Source organism: Penicillium hordei (genome assembly GCF_028827395.1).
Source record: "Penicillium hordei strain IBT 12815 chromosome Unknown utg000003l_segment0_segment0, whole genome shotgun sequence".
In the NCBI taxonomy this organism is placed as follows: domain Eukaryota; kingdom Fungi; phylum Ascomycota; class Eurotiomycetes; order Eurotiales; family Aspergillaceae; genus Penicillium; species Penicillium hordei.
This window is the reverse complement of record NW_026623144.1, coordinates 3,958,472-3,974,527: the sequence shown is the minus strand read 5'-3', so window position 1 is coordinate 3,974,527 and position 16,056 is coordinate 3,958,472. Positions and strand designations below refer to the sequence as shown.

Below are 16,056 nucleotides of genomic sequence, written 5' to 3'. Positions count from 1 at the left end.
AAATAATCCAGAGCTGTCAACTGCACGTCGAGACCAACCTTCTCTGAAAGAGGGTCTAGAAGAACGCCCCACAAGGCCACCAGCCTCTAGGCCCGAGGGAAAGCTTTCGCCCGCAGTCTAGATTCAAATAGGCAAATGGTATATGGACAGAAGACTATGGCCACACCACTATGGAGTATGTGAGAGCAATGAATTAGCCCACTTCAGCCACAGACGATCATATAGACCTGGCAAAATCTCGGGCCCGAACAACTGCCGATGTAAATAGACAGCTCTGGGCCATTTTCTGCACGTGCCAACGGCACTGCCAAAATGGCTGAATGGATATTTACTGTGTCGAACTCAACGTATGGACATAGAGCTTAATGAAAACTGAGTTATGCTAGTGGTTCTAGTGCAGTGGATCGCGTGCTTGGTGTTTACTACTTTGAACGCACTATGATGTGCATTAGCATCAAATTTTGCCGGTTGAGTCTATTCTCATTTCTATGTAGATTTTGACATATTCACCGACACGTGAAAAAAAAAAAAAAAAAAAAAAAAGCCAGGAACAACCTCACATTCGTCAGTCCATATATATGTTATCATTGTAAGGCTGCGCCAAAAGAAAAAAAAGCCTAAATAGTATATAAATGCATCCCAAAACCGTTATGCAAAGGGCTTGATAGAACAAAAAAGTACGTAACCCGTATTTACCACTTGTTGTCGAAAGCCTTGCCATCAACGTAGTTAATCATCTCCTTCACTGGGGGAAGATGATCAAGACCAGCGCCAAATAACATGCCCTGACGCAAGACGTTGCGGTAGTTCTTGCCCGGAGACACCTTACCGAGGACATATTCTTGGCGAGTCTCAACACGAGTGGGAACAGGGATTGAGCGGCCGACCACAGCCTCCATTCCCTGCCAAGCAAACGTAATAGCCTCCTTGGCGCCGCCAGGGATGCCAGCCTCGTCGAGCATCATAATCCGCGTGTTGGGGTAATTTTCCTGGATAAAGGCGGCGATGTTGGGGTTGTAGGCGCCGCCCCCGCACATAAATATCTCGGCGATCTCGAGGTCCTTGGGAGCGTAGCGACGGTAATGGTCCACGATGGCCTGGGCGGTAACACGCGTGATGGTGGCGACGACATCGTCAGGCTGGAGGCCCTTGGCCTCGGCTTTAACGATAAATTCGTGGGCGATAGTGTCACGGAAAACTTCACGGCCGGTTGTCTTGGGGGGCTCAAGCGCGAAGTAGGGATGTGTCAGGAAATCGTCGACAAGTTCCTGGTCGACGGTACCGCGGGCACCCATCTCGCCATCCTGGTCGTACTCGCGCTTGCCGTTCGTGTAGTGGCGCACAACGGCATCGATGAACACGTTTCCTGGACCAGTGTCGAAATCGTAGCAGGCGTCAACTCCACCGTGGCTGTCCGGGAGGACAAAGCAGACATTTGCGATACCACCAATATTCTGGCATGCACGCAGCTTTGTTGGGTGGTGCAGCACTAGCGCGTCGAAAAAGGCAATGAGGGGTGCTCCCTGACGCCCAGCTGCCTGGTCACTTACACGGAAGTCGGTGACCGATGTAATGCCCGTGCGCGAGGCTAGGAATGTGCCCTCGGCCATAGTCAAAGCGCTGCGGGTCTCGCCCGCCTCTGGCATGGAGAGTAGCCAGATGGTTTGGCCGTGGGATCCGAGGACGTCAATTGATTTGATATCCACATCGTAATCCTTACAGAACTGGTGCACAGCTGAGGCAAAGGTCTCGCCCAGGATCACATTCACTTCAGACAACTCCGAGGGGGAGGTCTTATTATGGAGAATCATGTTCATCACCCTCTTTTTGATGACCGGCTCAAGTGGAATTTCTCCATACTGCGATCATTAGTCAGTATGTCGTACTCTATGGAGCATTCCCGTCTATACTTGCCTTTAGTAGTTCGAAGTGCATGGGCGATTCGGGGGTCTCCTGTCGGAATCGACAAAGAGCGCAGTCGATGCCATCCTATAACTGATGAGTTTGGTGTTTCTCAACTGAACAGAGAGCCACCCACCATGGACGTTCCGCTATTCAAACCCAAAACAGTGATGTCTAAACTATGGCCATTGCCATTAATGGAATTGGATGCCATGTTTGATTCCAAATTGCAAATAACACGTAGAAATATCAGAAACAACTGGGGGGGGGGGGGGGGAAACGAAACATCTTGAGGATCAAGTCCTCTATTTAACCAGTCCCGATCCTCTCAGCCGGTACCCATAATGAACCAACCGAGGAATGGTGGAGACCGATAAATCCGCTCCAGTATGCTCGATTCTGATAGTTCTAATATTAATTAACAACCCTAGAAAGGCAGAATGGATGATCGGCAAAACGCCTATTAGGAAATTACAAATGATAAATGGCTATACGCTTGAAAATATCGTGGGCTTGGCCTCCAAAGCGCACCCGGTCTTACCAATCTTGACCTTCAGATTCTTCAACAAATGCCGGGGGCGGGTCAATTACTCGAGAGAGCTTCTTTTTCGCTTTATAGCGATCTATAGAAATCCGGGGAAGTGGGTTATCGTCTTGATCGTCTTGATCATCTTTATCATCTACCATGGGCTACACCACCCTATGGAAGCGACTTTCGCCGCGTCAGCTGAATGTGGCTATCCAAATCTTTTCGCTGATCTCCATCTTTTTCGAGGGATATGACCAGGGTGTGATGGGTGGCGTCAACAGCTCACCGAGATATGTGACAGAAGTTGGCATCGGTGAACCAGATGGGACAGTGACCGACACCACTCACCAGGGTGGCATTGTCAGCATCTATTACCTGGGTGCGATCTTCGGTTGTTTCGCTGGCGGGTGGCTTGCAGATCGAGTCGGTCGGATTAACGGCCTACTTGCTGGATCATTATTTGCGCTAATAGGTGGCGCCCTGCAAGCAGGCGCACAGGATTCAAATTTCATGCTATGTGCTAGAGTGGTTACTGGGATCGGGACCGGGGGTAAGACTCCTTCCTGGCCGTGCCTCAGCTTGGGGCTTACAAGTAGCTACGGTTCTAATTTTTTATTTTTTTTTCTTCTCACAGCTTTGACTGGCATTACCCCGGTATTAGTATCAGAGACCTCTTCCGCAAACCATCGAGGTGGCTTTTTGGGTTATGTCTTCATTGCCAATTGTGAGTCGGCGGTTCACGATATCCACTGTGGGGGCCCTTTCTGACGTGGATTATTTTCAAGATCTAGGAATCTCCGTCGCATACTGGATTTCCTTCGGTCTCGCTTTCGTCGATAACGGTTACTCGGACGTACGATGGCGCTTCCTACTCGCCTTTCAATGTTTCCCGGCACTCCTTCTAGTTGCTTTTATCAAAATGTTGCCGGATAGCCCCCGCTATCTGGCCTCGGTGGGGCGGAATGATGAAGCGCGAGACCTTTTGAATCGTATTCGCAAAGACCGAGCCTCCCAGGAAGATATCGACCGAGAATACCTTGAGATTATAGTCACAGCGGAGGGAAGCAAGCGCAGCTCCCCGATTGAGTTCGTGAAGATATTATTTGGAAAGGGTGGAAAGCCGGGGCTGAACTTGGGCCGACGAGCTTGGTTATGTGTTTGGCTTCAAATTATGGCGTCCTGGACAGGCATTACGGTGAGTTGCGCAACCAGTTCCGTGAACAGCCATCGGGGTGCTAATAATGATTATAGGCTGTCACTGCCTATTCTCCGACGTTGCTTGCCCAGGCAGGTTATAGTGATATAAAGCAAAACGGTCTGGCTGGAGGAATCAACACAATTGGAATTATAGGTACCATTATCAGTGCTCAAATCATTGACCGATTGGGCCGACGGGTGTGTTTGATGGGCGGAGCGGCTGTTTTGTTTGCAGTCAACCTTATTGTGAGTTTTTTCTTCTACAGATCGAAGTGCTTTCTCAAGGATTTCTCCTAACAATTTTATAGGCTGGAGCTGTTTATGAAGGGTCGCTGCATAACCCTGAAAAGGCATCTCAATATGCGCCTGGTGCTGTGACTATGCTCTTTTTATTCAATCTGGGGTAAGTCCACATGGAATTGGCGATTCTTTTCACATACTAAAGAGATATCTAGTTATGCTGCCACTTGGGGTACGGTTGCTTTCTTGGTCCCTACTGAGATTTTCCCCAGTGATCTAAGAGCCCAAGGAAATGGGTTCGGGATCACGGGGTGGGCTATTGGAGTGGGTATGACCACTTTAGTCAACCCTATCATGTTCAATGTTATGACTGTAAGTACCCTCGACTTTCCCACTTTAATGGAGATACTAATCAGGTTGGAACCTTTTAGAGCCGTACATACTTTTTGTTCGCTGGCCTTAACCTCATCTGGATCCCGATCGTCTACCTATGTATGTGTTTGATGTCTTCTTGATCCACGTCCAGTTCTAGGATCTAACATGTTCTTCTCCTCAGTCTATCCCGAAACCCGCAACCGCTCTCTTGAGTCGATTGATGCTCTTTTCTCAACCTCCAGTCCATTCTACTGGAAGATGGAACAGGCCTATAAGCTCCACGGCGATGTCCTCGCTGAACATGGCGTCAACAGTAGTGGGGCTCTCAGTGACGGCAAGACCGAGCTGACAACCTCCCCGTCTAAACTTGAAACTGTCTAAGGTTTCACCAGCCATTTACGTGATCCCATATAACGCGCTTTGATCGTGTTACACCTACCCCCGAAGCAACACACATGTATATCAGATCATGTACCGACAGTTGTGGCCAGCACTTAATGTATTATAAAGAGTGTAATCACACCCTTCTTCATTTTTCACTTGTTACTAGTAGTGGGCCCTGTGGGTTAGTCGTAGCCTTCAATATACAACTAGTCAAGGATATCTACATATCACCTTGGGCAAATATCATCGACATATTGAATATTCTCTTACATTTACGTGCAAATATCAATTGATCTGCAACGTTGTACATAATATATTGTACCCAATCTTCCCGACCCAATGATCGTCCAAATCTCCACTGCTTTCGATCGTCCCTCAGGGGGCCGTCCATCCTGGAATGACACGCTGCTGAGTCATCTTCTGTGGCTTGTAACTCTAATGCCGACTTTTATCCTCACTCATTTTCAAGCAATTCAATTGCGCATCGATGTCGGAGAAATTTGCTTGAGTTTGGTCAATTCTTTTTTGCGTTTTTCCCCAATTTTGCACAGCCTTACCCCACGATTTCCCACACGCGACCCGTGTCCCTCACGGAACCCCGTTTTTGGCCGAAGTTCGGGGGCCCAATTATCTCCCGCTTCCTTGCTGCGACCACCTTCCAAGATTGGAATGAATTAATGAATTGAATGTCGCAAAAACCTCGAAAACTGCAACGCGTCTCCAAAGCCTGTAAGATGCCCCATGTTCAATTGTATACTCCACTTGCCCTTGGCGGCAATTATTCCCCCGGATTGTACTAGGAAGCTCGACGCTCATGTTGCATTCACAGGCGACTTCTGCAACAGACGCAGCATCAAGTGCGGCAGAAGTGAAGACCCGCTAGGCAGATGTCAGAATTGTGCGGATTTTGACGTCCCGTGCACCTTTGATCGCCCCGCAAAGCGCCGGGGCGTCAAGGCTGGCACCAGGGCTTCGATGCGGGACACTCCGTTGGTAGGAACCCCTGCCCCTGAGAATGTTCTCCCTGTCCCGCCTGCTGCGCAGGCGACAGGAAGGATGTCAAATTCCTCTGCGTCGAGGAGCTCGTATTACACCGAGTCCGCCCACCGCCCGTCATGGACGGGGGATCCATGGTCTACTTTTAATGCTGGCGGGGTGGCAACGGAGGGGTATGATGATGACGGCGCGTTGCGAAACTCATGGAATGCGTTCGCCATCGCCAGTGATCGTCAAATCCGAAATCTTGTGCAAGTATACTTCGAGATTGTCTATCCAATGTACGGATACACCTGATCTTTGCTCCTTCTCCTTTTCTATGGCTGATAAACCTCTAGCTTCCCGCTTTTCCACAAACAATCTTTCATTGAGAGAGTTCATAACCAAGAGCACCTCCGGGATCCGGGGTTGTTCGCCTCAACAATGGCAGTATGCGCTTTGGTTTCTGGGCGCGCGCGTGATGGCGCGCTGTTCACTAATAGATGGCATCGCGATGAACTTGCCGAACCTCCATCCGAGGCATTTTATGCGGCCGCCAAGGATTCTATTCCCCGAGACCTTGCGGCGGCAAGAGGCGTCAACTATATGCGTGCATGCGCTGTTCTCGCAATTGCCAGCATCCAAAACGGCCAGATCAAGAATATGCAGAAGTACTCCGGCATGTACCACACTCTTACCACCATGGAGGGCCTCCATGATGAAAAGCTTTGGCCAAAGAACCTGACTGCTATTGAAACTGAGGAGCGGCGAAGACTGGTATGTGTTCCTTCATCTTTATTTACTCTTTCCACTAACTCTAGGTCTGAAGTTCTGGTCTATCTATACGCTGGATATTTATTCCACTATTGTATGGGGAGGTGTGATTCGATACCGCGAAGCGCATTCTTTAGTACGATACCCGAGTGAAGTTGACGATGAGTTCATCACACCACACGGCTACGGGCTTCCGCCTGTGTCTCCAGAGTCAGGCATCAGCCCGGACGATGTAACAGTCGTATCACGGCAACCTGTAGCATGGCTTCGGGGCTGGAACTTTACGACAGATCTGTATCGAATTCTAGAATACGTCGTCGATGGCAATCGACGTCGTTTCTCGTCGGCCAACGGAACCTCACAGGTGTGGTCTCTGTTCACCCCGGCATCTATGTCAGAACCAGCAGTTATGGAAAGGGTACTATCCATGTACGCCGCGCTACCGTCACAGTTTAAAGAAACCCCACCCACTACAGGTGACATGGCCAAGGATCTGTTCGGGTTCCAGTCTGCCAACATCCAGGCAACACTGCAGCTCCTACGGATGGTGCTCTTGTCAGCGGAAGAGCTTGGCGTGGACCGCAAATGTGACGTGGCTGGAGAACTTCTCAGTGTCTTCAGCAAAGTTCCCGTGGAGTATTTGAATGCCATCAGCTCTCCTTTGGTATGTAAATCATCATTGTTTCCCTAGCCCTCGTTTACTAAACTCTCGCAGCTCCATCATCTCGGCGGAATCGGCTATATCCTCGGCTCTGTAATGGAAGGAAGTTTATCAGAAGCATCCTACCAACGCGTCCGCACGTTGCTGTAAGTCTTTGATTCTTTTTTTCTTTCTTCTTTTTTTTTGCATATCCCAAACCAACCACCCAAAACACTAACCTCCCCGCAGACTCGAAATGGCCGATCTCCTAGGCCGCCTCGAGACAGGTCTCCAGCGCGCCGCCGGCGCCAGCCAACGACTCCGGTCGCAGGTAGACAGAATCGATGGCTACATGCGTACCTCCCGACTACTCAACCTCGCGGCGCAACACCCGCGCCCTCAACATAACACAATCCCCATGGAGACTAAACGCGAAGTCCCGATTCCACCCACAACATACATTCCTCCCAGTGGGCCGGTCCCCACAGTCGGTCCGCCGCCGGCAATGGGCGAGCAGATGATGCAGTTCCAGCTGCCGCCGGAATTGTTGTCGGATTGGCCGTGGCCGTTGGATGGGGCTCATACGGAGGGTTTTCTACCGTTGGCGTTTGAATGATTCACTGGTTTGGGTGTGGATTTGTGGGAGTCTAAGGGTGTGTTTTCAATTATTTCATAGATTAGATCAAAAGGATTGTATCTAGTCATCTGTTTATATTTTATATCTCTGGCGGTATTCGAAATGAACTCGCGATTTGTGTTTATTACCGCTATTCGTTTCTCCTACCTATACTTGCTGTGTTTGCATTTCATACCTTTCACATTTTCTAGAACACAACCTTGGAATTCTTATCCCAAACCTAAAACTTAACCATATATATATATATATAGGCCTCATTCATTATACATAAGCAAAGTCTTGCGCGTCATGGACCTTAACCTTAACCTAGGAAATATACAGACCGGGCCGGCGTCTAGTGCTCAGGCCCCGCTGGCTTGCTTAAAATGCGGGGGTATACCTTTTGGCTTCGGCTGTGTGTCGGCCGTCTTAAAAGTTAAGAGAGAACGTCACGATATGTACACTGTACACCGCAGTCCAAAAGTGAATGGATCCCAGGGCATCGGAGAATTTTTTTTGGCCATTGGAAGATGATATAACATTATGAATTACTTTAAGCCTACTGGTCTTAAGGTTTCCGTGAACCATCCATCCCCTGAGCACCTTCCGATATCAATGTTTTGATTTTGTCTAAGAGTTTACCCCACAAATGGGAGAGTCCTTGAGGCATTAACATGTCTTATCAAAAGTCTTAGTTTGTCAGGCCGGAGCAGGGTCCCCCCAAGTGGTCCAATGGACTAGTCAACCACGGCCAGTCCCCGTTAATCTCTGATAAGCTTATCACTTGGCAGATACTCAAGGTTTAGCATCGCCTTCTCCTCCCCCTTTTGGGACGATCCCGAAGACTGAGGTAATCTTGCTCGATATCTCTCTTATCAGTAGCGTTTAAGGTCTCGTGTCTCGCACGCCAATGTTCTTGGCAGTCTTGTTTAGAGGTTGTATGATCAACATGTATGCTGTCTATCAACATCCTTCTTGGCTCCGCACACTCTTGATCCCGATGTCAGTGCGCATATAAAGGGTCATGTTCCCCGTCTCTTGGTCGGGAGTCAGTATAGGCTTGAGTAGTATTTTGCCATGGAGAAAAAAGTTTCTACAGACGTTTCCATCCCTGAGGATACTAGCGCAGGCGATGTTTCACCCTACCGAGAGACACAGCGCGGTCTGTCATCCAGACATGTGCAATTAATGGCCATAGGGGGCTCAATCGGTACGGGGCTTTTCGTCGGTATTGGATCTTACCTACGGGATGCCGGTCCGCTGTCACTGTTCCTTGGGTATCTTATTTGGGGATGTCTCTTTATCTTGCCTGTCAATCTGTGTGTTGGAGAAATGGCTGCATACCTTCCTATTCGTGGGTCGATCTTTGAGCTCGCTGCCCGGTTTATTGACCCGGCATTTGGGTTTGCTATGTAAGACTTTCCATGCCCTATCTCGCTTTGCTTTACGCTGCAGACACTAACCCTTCTAGGGGCTGGGTATATTTCTACGGCGGTGTAATGCTAGTCTGTACAGAGTACTCTGCAGTCTCAACAATCATGCAATACTGGAACACAAGCGTTAATCCCGCCGTGTGGGTAGCCATGGCACTGGTTGTTTGCACAATGCTCAACCTTGTCTCTGTGAAATGGTACGGCGAGAGCGAGTTCGTCCTAGCATCGACCAAGATCCTTCTCCTCATTGGACTTGTCCTCCTCACCTTCATCACAATGGTCGGAGGAAACCCCAAGCACGATGTCTATGGTTTCAGGAATTGGACCGAGGGCGTCATGTTCGAATATTATACCGAGGGCACCACGGGCCGATTCTTGGGCTTCTTTTCCGTCATGGTTTACGCCGCCTTCTCCGTGGCTGGCCCCGATCTCCCAGCCCTGGCCGCAGGAGAAATTCAGAACCCACGGGTGACCATCCCCCGAGTTGCGAAGATGACTTTCTGGCGTATTGTTGGATTCTATGTCGTCGGAGTCCTGGCTGTAGGCATCATCTGCAGTCCCCGCGACCCACGTCTCATGTCCGCCATTACTGACGGTGCTGCTGGCTCCGCTGCTTCACCCTGGGTTATCGGAATCGAAAACCTCGGTATAAGAGGTTTGCCGGATCTGATCAACTTCCTGATCCTGCTCTCGGGATGGTCTTGTGGTAATGCCTACCTTTACAGCTCCAGCCGCACACTCTACTCTCTCGCCCGTGATGGCCAGGCGCCGAAGTTCCTTTTGAAATGTACTGCATCCGGCATCCCCATCTACTGTGTCATCACAGTATCTGTCTTGTCTTGCATTACCTTCCTCGTGGCTAGTACCTCTTCCGTCGAGGTTTTCTTCTGGTTCGTCGATCTGACTACCATCGCCTTCGTTCTCACCTACACGGGCATGGTCTGCGTCTTTATCGCCTGGTACCGCGCTATGAAAGCGCAAGGAATCGACCGCAAGTCTTTCGTCCCTTGGGCTGCACCATTCCAGCCATACGGTGCCATCCTCGCTATCGTTATTGGCTGTTTGACCGCTGTGTTCAATGGCTTCTCTGTCTTTAAGCCGTTCAGTGTGCAAGGCTTCATTACCTCGTATTTCGGTCTCGCATTTTGGGTTGTCATGTTTGTCTTCTGGAAGGTGTATCATCGGAGTTCCTTTGTGAAAGTTGCAGAGGCAGATTTGTACTCTGGGAAGGCGGAGATCGATGAAGAGTGCAAGATCTGGGAAGAAGGTGGCTGGGCGGAACGCCGGAAGGAGGAGCTGGCTAAAATGCATTGGGTGAAGCGGGTATGGGAGAAAATGTGGTGATTATTCCTATGCTTGATACTTTGTATATATACTTCTATCTTTTTCTTCATTGGATCATACTCCACTTGATATTTGCTATTTCCAAAACTTACATAGTAGGTATAATAACTACAGTAGTTGGCCAGCATAGCCGATGATAGAAAAACACCCAATTTAAGCATAATTATAAAATCCCAATGTCTTTTCTACAGCAAGAGCATTACTATAAACCAGACGCTCTGGTTGGTCTGTGCGGGGATGCCTAAGGGCACGCACCGGTGGGGACCGGGACTGGAAAAGAAAAGTTGCCCGGCTCACCTGAGCTTCTCCAGACTTACAAACATCAATTCCAATGTCCACCATGTCTACTCGCTCCGCCTGGCGGGCTTTGCACTACAGCGCCAAGCGTCGCGCGTTCCAACCCACCACTCCCTACCGCTGTTTCTCCTGCGCCAACCGCACCCAGGAGCAGAAGCCAGGCAATGACCGCATGACACACTTCGGCTTCACCAATGTGCCCGAGTCAGAGAAAGAGACACGAGGTAAGGACCAGGATCTCCCTCAACCTATCCAATTGACCACCATCTCAATTGAACCAAACCCCGAACCTCATAGCTAACCACCAAAACCCTACAGTCGGCGCCGTCTTCAGCTCCGTAGCAGCCTCCTACGACCGCATGAACGACCTAATGTCCCTGGGCATCCACCGCCTCTGGAAAGACCACTTCGTGCGATCCCTAAACCCAGGCTCCTGTCTCCCCGCCATGACCGCCGACCAACGCGGCTGGAACATCCTGGACATCGCCGGCGGGACCGGTGACATCGCCTTCCGGATGCTGGACCACGCGACGAACGTCAACCACGACATGGAGACCCGCGTGACGATCAGCGATATCAACGCGGACATGTTGGCCGAGGGTCGCAAGCGCTCGCTCGACACCCCCTACTACAACACGTCGCGACTGGACTTTGTCGAGGCGAACGCTGAGCACATGCCGCATATCCCCGACGCCTCGGTGGATCTTTACACTGTGGTTTTTGGAATCCGGAACTTCACGGATAAGCAGGCTGCGCTGAATGAGGCGTATCGTGTGCTCAAGCCCGGTGGTGTCTTTGCTTGTATGGAGTTCAGTAAGGTTGATAACCCCGTTCTAGATGGGATTTATAAGCGCTGGAACTTTAGTGCTATTCCGCTTATTGGGCAGGTTGTCGCTGGGGATCGGGATAGTTATCAGTATCTTGTTGAGAGTATTGAGCGGTTCCCCAGTCAGGAGGAGTTTAGGGGGATGATTCAGAAGGCTGGGTTTATGATTCCTGGCCAGGGATTCGAGAATCTTACCGGTGGTATTGCTGCTATCCATAAGGGTATTAAGCCGATTGTTAAGGCTTGATTGTGATTGTTGTGTTGTGTGTCGGGAGAGGGTATTCTGTACTATATAGACCTGGGACTTTGCATACTGATTGTATTACCATGAGAAATATCATTGGCGTTGATTTGCATCGTGTATGAACAGCCTTGGCTGTGAGGCTCAGGCTTCGATTGTAAATGTGCATTTAGAAAAAAAAAAGTAGTATGCAAAGAGAAACAAAGCTGTGCGGGCGTAACATCGTCAACCGAATGCATGATAATGCGAACGATATGTAAAATCGAGTGAGTATATCCAAGAAAGAAGAAGAAAACAGGGTCGCTTTTCAGCCATGTCATCCATCCAATAGATCCTCTGCCTCCATCACCCCTAAGAAACTGCCGGAGGCTGTATCCTTCACGACAGCAACGACAGAGACGGAATCTGATCTATTTCGAGATTCAGAAACAGTACGTCGAATTTCAGCCAAGGGTGTTGAGTCTGCCACCAAGAGCCATTTACTTTGAGGTACAACGAATGAAGTACCAGGATTCTTGGCTATAACCTCGGACACACGCATGTCCATATCTCCACCAGGAGAAAGGAGCGCACGAATGTGCCGTGGAGGGATTATTTCAGACGGAGACAACAGTACCCATGATTTGGCATTGGGATTCTGGATGGCTGTCAGAAGGATATCGAGAAGACGGACATCGCCGGGTGACTGCGATGAAGACGCGGAGGCAGTGGGAATCTGATCGAGGGGGACCAGCATATCTCGAGAAATGACACGTTGTTCCGGTGGTGAGTGCAAAGTGAAAGGAGGAATCAACTGAGTATTCGTGATTTCCTCCCATGGAAGAGACATAGACGACGCTGGGGAGTCAAATGCCCTCGTTGACATACCACTCGACGGCGTGGTTAGCGGCGTCTCTGCCGCCGCCGCCGCCGCTCCAATAGCACCACCAGGGTGGAACCCCCGAAAGACCTCTGCAGGGCTCTTCCCTGTCGCGGTGTGCAACTTCCGGGCCGTAGCAATAGCCAGCGCATCACCCAGCGACAAAGCCACCGTCGTGGACGACGTGGGCGCGCTCACACCGAAAGAAGATTCTTCATCTTCATGAATAGGAGCCGGTAAAAGAATACCCATCCCCGATGGGCCATGCAACGAGAGAAGCGGACATGAAGCAGGATGTGTATGCGATGTAAGAGCGATCACCGGAACAGTAGCGGGAAGATGCGGGAGCAGAGATAAGAGTTCCGGTGAGCGACCAGAAAAGGATATGAGAAGAACGGTATCATTCTGGATAGACCAAGTTAGTATCTAGGTGTTCCAATATCTTTTCAAAAAGACCCAAAGGTGATCGGTCCAAAGTTCAAGAGCACGCCTCTTATGCAGGCGCAGGTGGGCTTACCGGCCGAACCAATCCCAGATCGCCATGCAAGGCTTCAGTCGGATGCAGGAACGCGCTATACACACCGAGACTATTCATCGTAGCCTCTATTTTGCGTCCGACCTTCCCACTTTTCCCGACCCCGCAAACGACCAGTTTCCCACCCTCGCGCACGCTCCGCGCAATCTGATCCACGGCCCGGGCGAGATCGTGCTGCGCTCGCGCGTCGGTCTGGTAGATGTGCTCAAGGTGAGCGAGGGCCGCTCGCTCGGTTGAGATCACATGGATTGCTGTCACCACCGATGAGACATCTTTTGGTACTGGATCGGATGAATTAGGAGGGGTGAGAGGCCACGAGGGGTCGCCCGGGGTGGTTTCTTCGAACATTAACATGGCGAGTTCTCAATGGTTTAAAGCATAGTGACTGGAAGTAAGATCGTTGTTATGAGCGAAGTGGTCTCTGCGCACGTCTTGGCCGGTTAATTTGCGGAGGCCGAAGATCCAAGATCAGTCGATAACGGAAGATAACCAGTGGGCGATCGGGGATCGGTGTTTAGTGTAAGACCGGGGAATTATTACTTCTTACATACATATGTAGGCGCATAGGTGGTCTGTTTGAGGGGCATTAGGGTTTTATTTGGATTAATAACTGTAATACCCCCTTTCTGACGATTGCTGATGCGCATTTACATTCCGTCTACCCCCGTCTAATAATATGGTGTCATCCTATGCTATAATGGTGAATGTGGATGCGATCTGCCTAGTCGAGTATATCCGATGCAGTATAAGAGAACATTTCTATTGAATATTAATAATAGTCGGCCGCTTTGCTTTTCACGTGTATACGAAGGTGCATACGAAGGTGCGTACTTTGTTCAAGAGACTTTTCTATGTGTAACCTTTGATTTGATCAGGTTTGGAGCAATTGGCGTCTAACCCAAGAGGTCTATTGAGTCCTCATATATACAGAGGGCATAACAGGAAAGAAAATAAGCCCGGAAATGGTGATATGTACACCCAGTTGGGGATCGCAAGATTCTCCCGCTGGTAATGGTTTTGAGCCAGGGCAAAGGCCAACAAGTTTAGAATTCGAACGTACTCCGTAAACTCCAAAAAATAAAATAAAAAATAAAATAAACATCGTCTGTCGCACAGGAAAGGACAGAAGGGGTATCGCATCAGGATGTGGGCGTCGCTAGGGGGTCATTAAGAGTATGCCTCAACAGGCAGTAGTAGATGGTCGTATCATCCTTATCGACCCTCCTGTTTCTCTTTGCCCTTCTCTGTCGTTCCATCATCCTCATATAGATGATGCTGCTCAATGTAATGAATGACGGGAACCGGGATGAGGTAGCGCACACTCATCTCACGTCGTAAGAAGAGTCGAATCTTGGTGCTGCTAACATCATTCTGAATGAGCTGTTGGATGACATGGATATTGTCCTTCCAGGGCTGCAAGCTGGCTAGGGCTTCATCAATATCTGTGCCACTGCGCTCCACAATGAAAGACTAAGAGGTCTGTTAGCGGCTTATTTCTCGAGCGCGGGGTGAACGGTATTCAATGTCCGAAGTAACTTACGCCATATTTGCCCAGAATATGGTCCAAATCCTTCTCACTCCATACACCTGGTGTGGACATAGTATGGATCAGGTCCGCACCGGCTAGCAGAGCAATGCGAACGGGCTTCCGGGTTCCATTTCCGGCGTCCACCCCGCCACGGACCACATTGATTTCATGATCGAAGTGATCCAGCACCACAGCAGTTGGTTGATAGGCCTTCTGAATTGGCTCCCATGTATCCACCATCAGCCAGTCGGAGGTTTGATCGACTGCAAGTTGGCACATCGCAACTCTATAAATCAACCCCCGTTAGTCATCGAGCACAGCTAGATCGAATAGAATAAATGTAGAATCGCCTACCGATGCTCCGCACTGGCCAGACCTGCCTTACGGTAGGCGTCCGACACTGGCGACAGATATCCTCCAATAAGTTCGAAGTCGGTGCCGAATCTGACGTGATCGTTGGCCATTTCGAACATTCGCAGGTGTAAATAGGTAATTGGTGAGAAGGAACCACAAGCGACCAATAAGAGAGGGGTCTTTTCAGGGTCGTTCATCGTGCGCTTGAGGCGATACTCCGGAAAGGTGTAGTCCTCCATCGGAGTGGGGGTGATGTTGACGGGTGTCTGGTGGACATCATCACTCTGCCCGCCGACCATTTCGATTGCCATGATGGAGAGATAGTAAAGAGAAAAAAATAAACCCTTGATCTTGAATTCCGGGGAAAGCAGAAAGGCTATGGGTCTCGGGAAAAGGCGGGGGAGGTGAGAAGTGAAGAGATGAATTTCTGAATTGCGAATGGCGGGGGAGGCGAACCGAAGGCGGCAAGAGAATGCGCCGGAGAAGGCGAATGAAAGTGAAAAGTGAAAGATGAAAGATGTGATGTTTCCTTTTTCCTTTCCTTTTTTTTTCTCTCTCGCTGAATGTCAGGTTCCAGCCCTGGAGTTTTCCGGTGATTAATAAGATCGCAACCTCGGTGAGTCAATCGAGTGCTATTCGGCGTGTCTCCGTGATCCGCATCGAACCCCGTGAGATTACCTTCCCTAAGGAATATAAGTTAAGGAGTGAGCAGCTTAATAAAGTTCGTTTAGCTCCCATGGTCCTTATTTTCATACATCCCTATGCTATGTATGTAGTTCTCGGCGTTTTCGTTGAGTTCTAATATGTATCAATGTGCTCTGTAATATGTATGAACGAACGCCGTCAACCAATTCATTGGACCACATAGTTATATCAAATACAACATGTATGATATGTACAATAAGTATCATAAAACATATAAAGATATACAAAGAGACCCCTTGAGATATTTCTTGCCACCTGTACTGTCAGGTCTCGGGCCCTCCCTGCCCAATATCCAGCCAGGA

General features: G+C 49.6%; 7 protein-coding genes across 7 annotated transcripts; 4 read left to right on the top strand and 3 right to left on the bottom strand.

The window, feature by feature from the left end:
• Positions 1-692: 692 nt before the first annotated feature.
• On the bottom strand, positions 693-2,116 carry N7537_006719 (UPF0075 domain protein; the record flags this gene model as incomplete). Its single annotated transcript, XM_056897776.1, has 3 exons — positions 693-1,859; positions 1,915-1,989; positions 2,039-2,116. The coding sequence occupies 3 exons, from the start codon at positions 2,114-2,116 to the stop codon at positions 693-695; spliced, it is 1,320 nt and encodes a 439-aa protein (XP_056753561.1).
• Positions 2,117-2,587: 471 nt separating this feature from the next.
• N7537_006718 (putative MFS sugar transporter) lies at positions 2,588-4,624 on the top strand (the record flags this gene model as incomplete). The annotated part of the gene is made up of 8 exons (XM_056897775.1): positions 2,588-2,981; positions 3,066-3,155; positions 3,217-3,626; positions 3,683-3,874; positions 3,937-4,031; positions 4,084-4,240; positions 4,300-4,360; positions 4,425-4,624. 8 exons carry the CDS (start codon positions 2,588-2,590, stop codon positions 4,622-4,624), a joined length of 1,599 nt encoding a protein of 532 aa, XP_056753560.1.
• Positions 4,625-5,313: 689 nt separating this feature from the next.
• On the top strand, positions 5,314-7,632 carry N7537_006717 (putative C6 transcription factor; the record flags this gene model as incomplete). The annotated part of the gene is made up of 6 exons (XM_056897774.1): positions 5,314-5,356; positions 5,457-5,904; positions 5,962-6,379; positions 6,432-7,040; positions 7,092-7,183; positions 7,266-7,632. The coding sequence occupies 6 exons, from the start codon at positions 5,314-5,316 to the stop codon at positions 7,630-7,632; spliced, it is 1,977 nt and encodes a 658-aa protein (XP_056753559.1).
• Positions 7,633-8,709: 1,077 nt separating this feature from the next.
• Positions 8,710-10,409, top strand: N7537_006716 (putative proline permease; the record flags this gene model as incomplete). Its single annotated transcript, XM_056897773.1, has 2 exons — positions 8,710-9,044; positions 9,104-10,409. 2 exons carry the CDS (start codon positions 8,710-8,712, stop codon positions 10,407-10,409), a joined length of 1,641 nt encoding a protein of 546 aa, XP_056753558.1.
• A 331-nt stretch (positions 10,410-10,740) lies between these two features.
• On the top strand, positions 10,741-11,779 carry N7537_006715 (class I SAM-dependent methyltransferase; the record flags this gene model as incomplete). Its single annotated transcript, XM_056897772.1, has 2 exons — positions 10,741-10,930; positions 11,025-11,779. 2 exons carry the CDS (start codon positions 10,741-10,743, stop codon positions 11,777-11,779), a joined length of 945 nt encoding a protein of 314 aa, XP_056753557.1.
• Positions 11,780-12,089: 310 nt separating this feature from the next.
• Positions 12,090-13,521, bottom strand: N7537_006714 (SIS domain-containing protein; the record flags this gene model as incomplete). Its single annotated transcript, XM_056897771.1, has 2 exons — positions 12,090-13,037; positions 13,150-13,521. 2 exons carry the CDS (start codon positions 13,519-13,521, stop codon positions 12,090-12,092), a joined length of 1,320 nt encoding a protein of 439 aa, XP_056753556.1.
• An 820-nt stretch (positions 13,522-14,341) lies between these two features.
• Positions 14,342-15,387, bottom strand: N7537_006713 (nicotinamide/nicotinic acid mononucleotide adenylyltransferase). Its single transcript, XM_056897770.1, has 3 exons — positions 15,050-15,387; positions 14,708-14,981; positions 14,342-14,637 (listed from the first exon to the last, which is right to left on the bottom strand). Exons 1-3 carry the CDS (start codon positions 15,358-15,360, stop codon positions 14,380-14,382), a joined length of 843 nt encoding a protein of 280 aa, XP_056753555.1. The 5' UTR covers positions 15,361-15,387; the 3' UTR covers positions 14,342-14,379.
• Between the last annotated feature and the right edge of the window lie 669 nt (positions 15,388-16,056).

Excerpts from the sequence above, each read along its gene's own strand:
- N7537_006713 (XM_056897770.1), bottom strand. The coding sequence starts at position 15,360 with ATGGCAATCGAAATGGTCGGCGGGCAGAGTGATGATGTCCACCAGACA. Across the intron at positions 14,982-15,049 it reads CTGGCCAGTGCGGAGCATCG|AGTTGCGATGTGCCAACTTG; the intron begins GTAGGCGATTCT and ends GTTGATTTATAG. Across the intron at positions 14,638-14,707 it reads ATATTCTGGGCAAATATGGC|TCTTTCATTGTGGAGCGCAG; the intron begins GTAAGTTACTTC and ends CAGACCTCTTAG.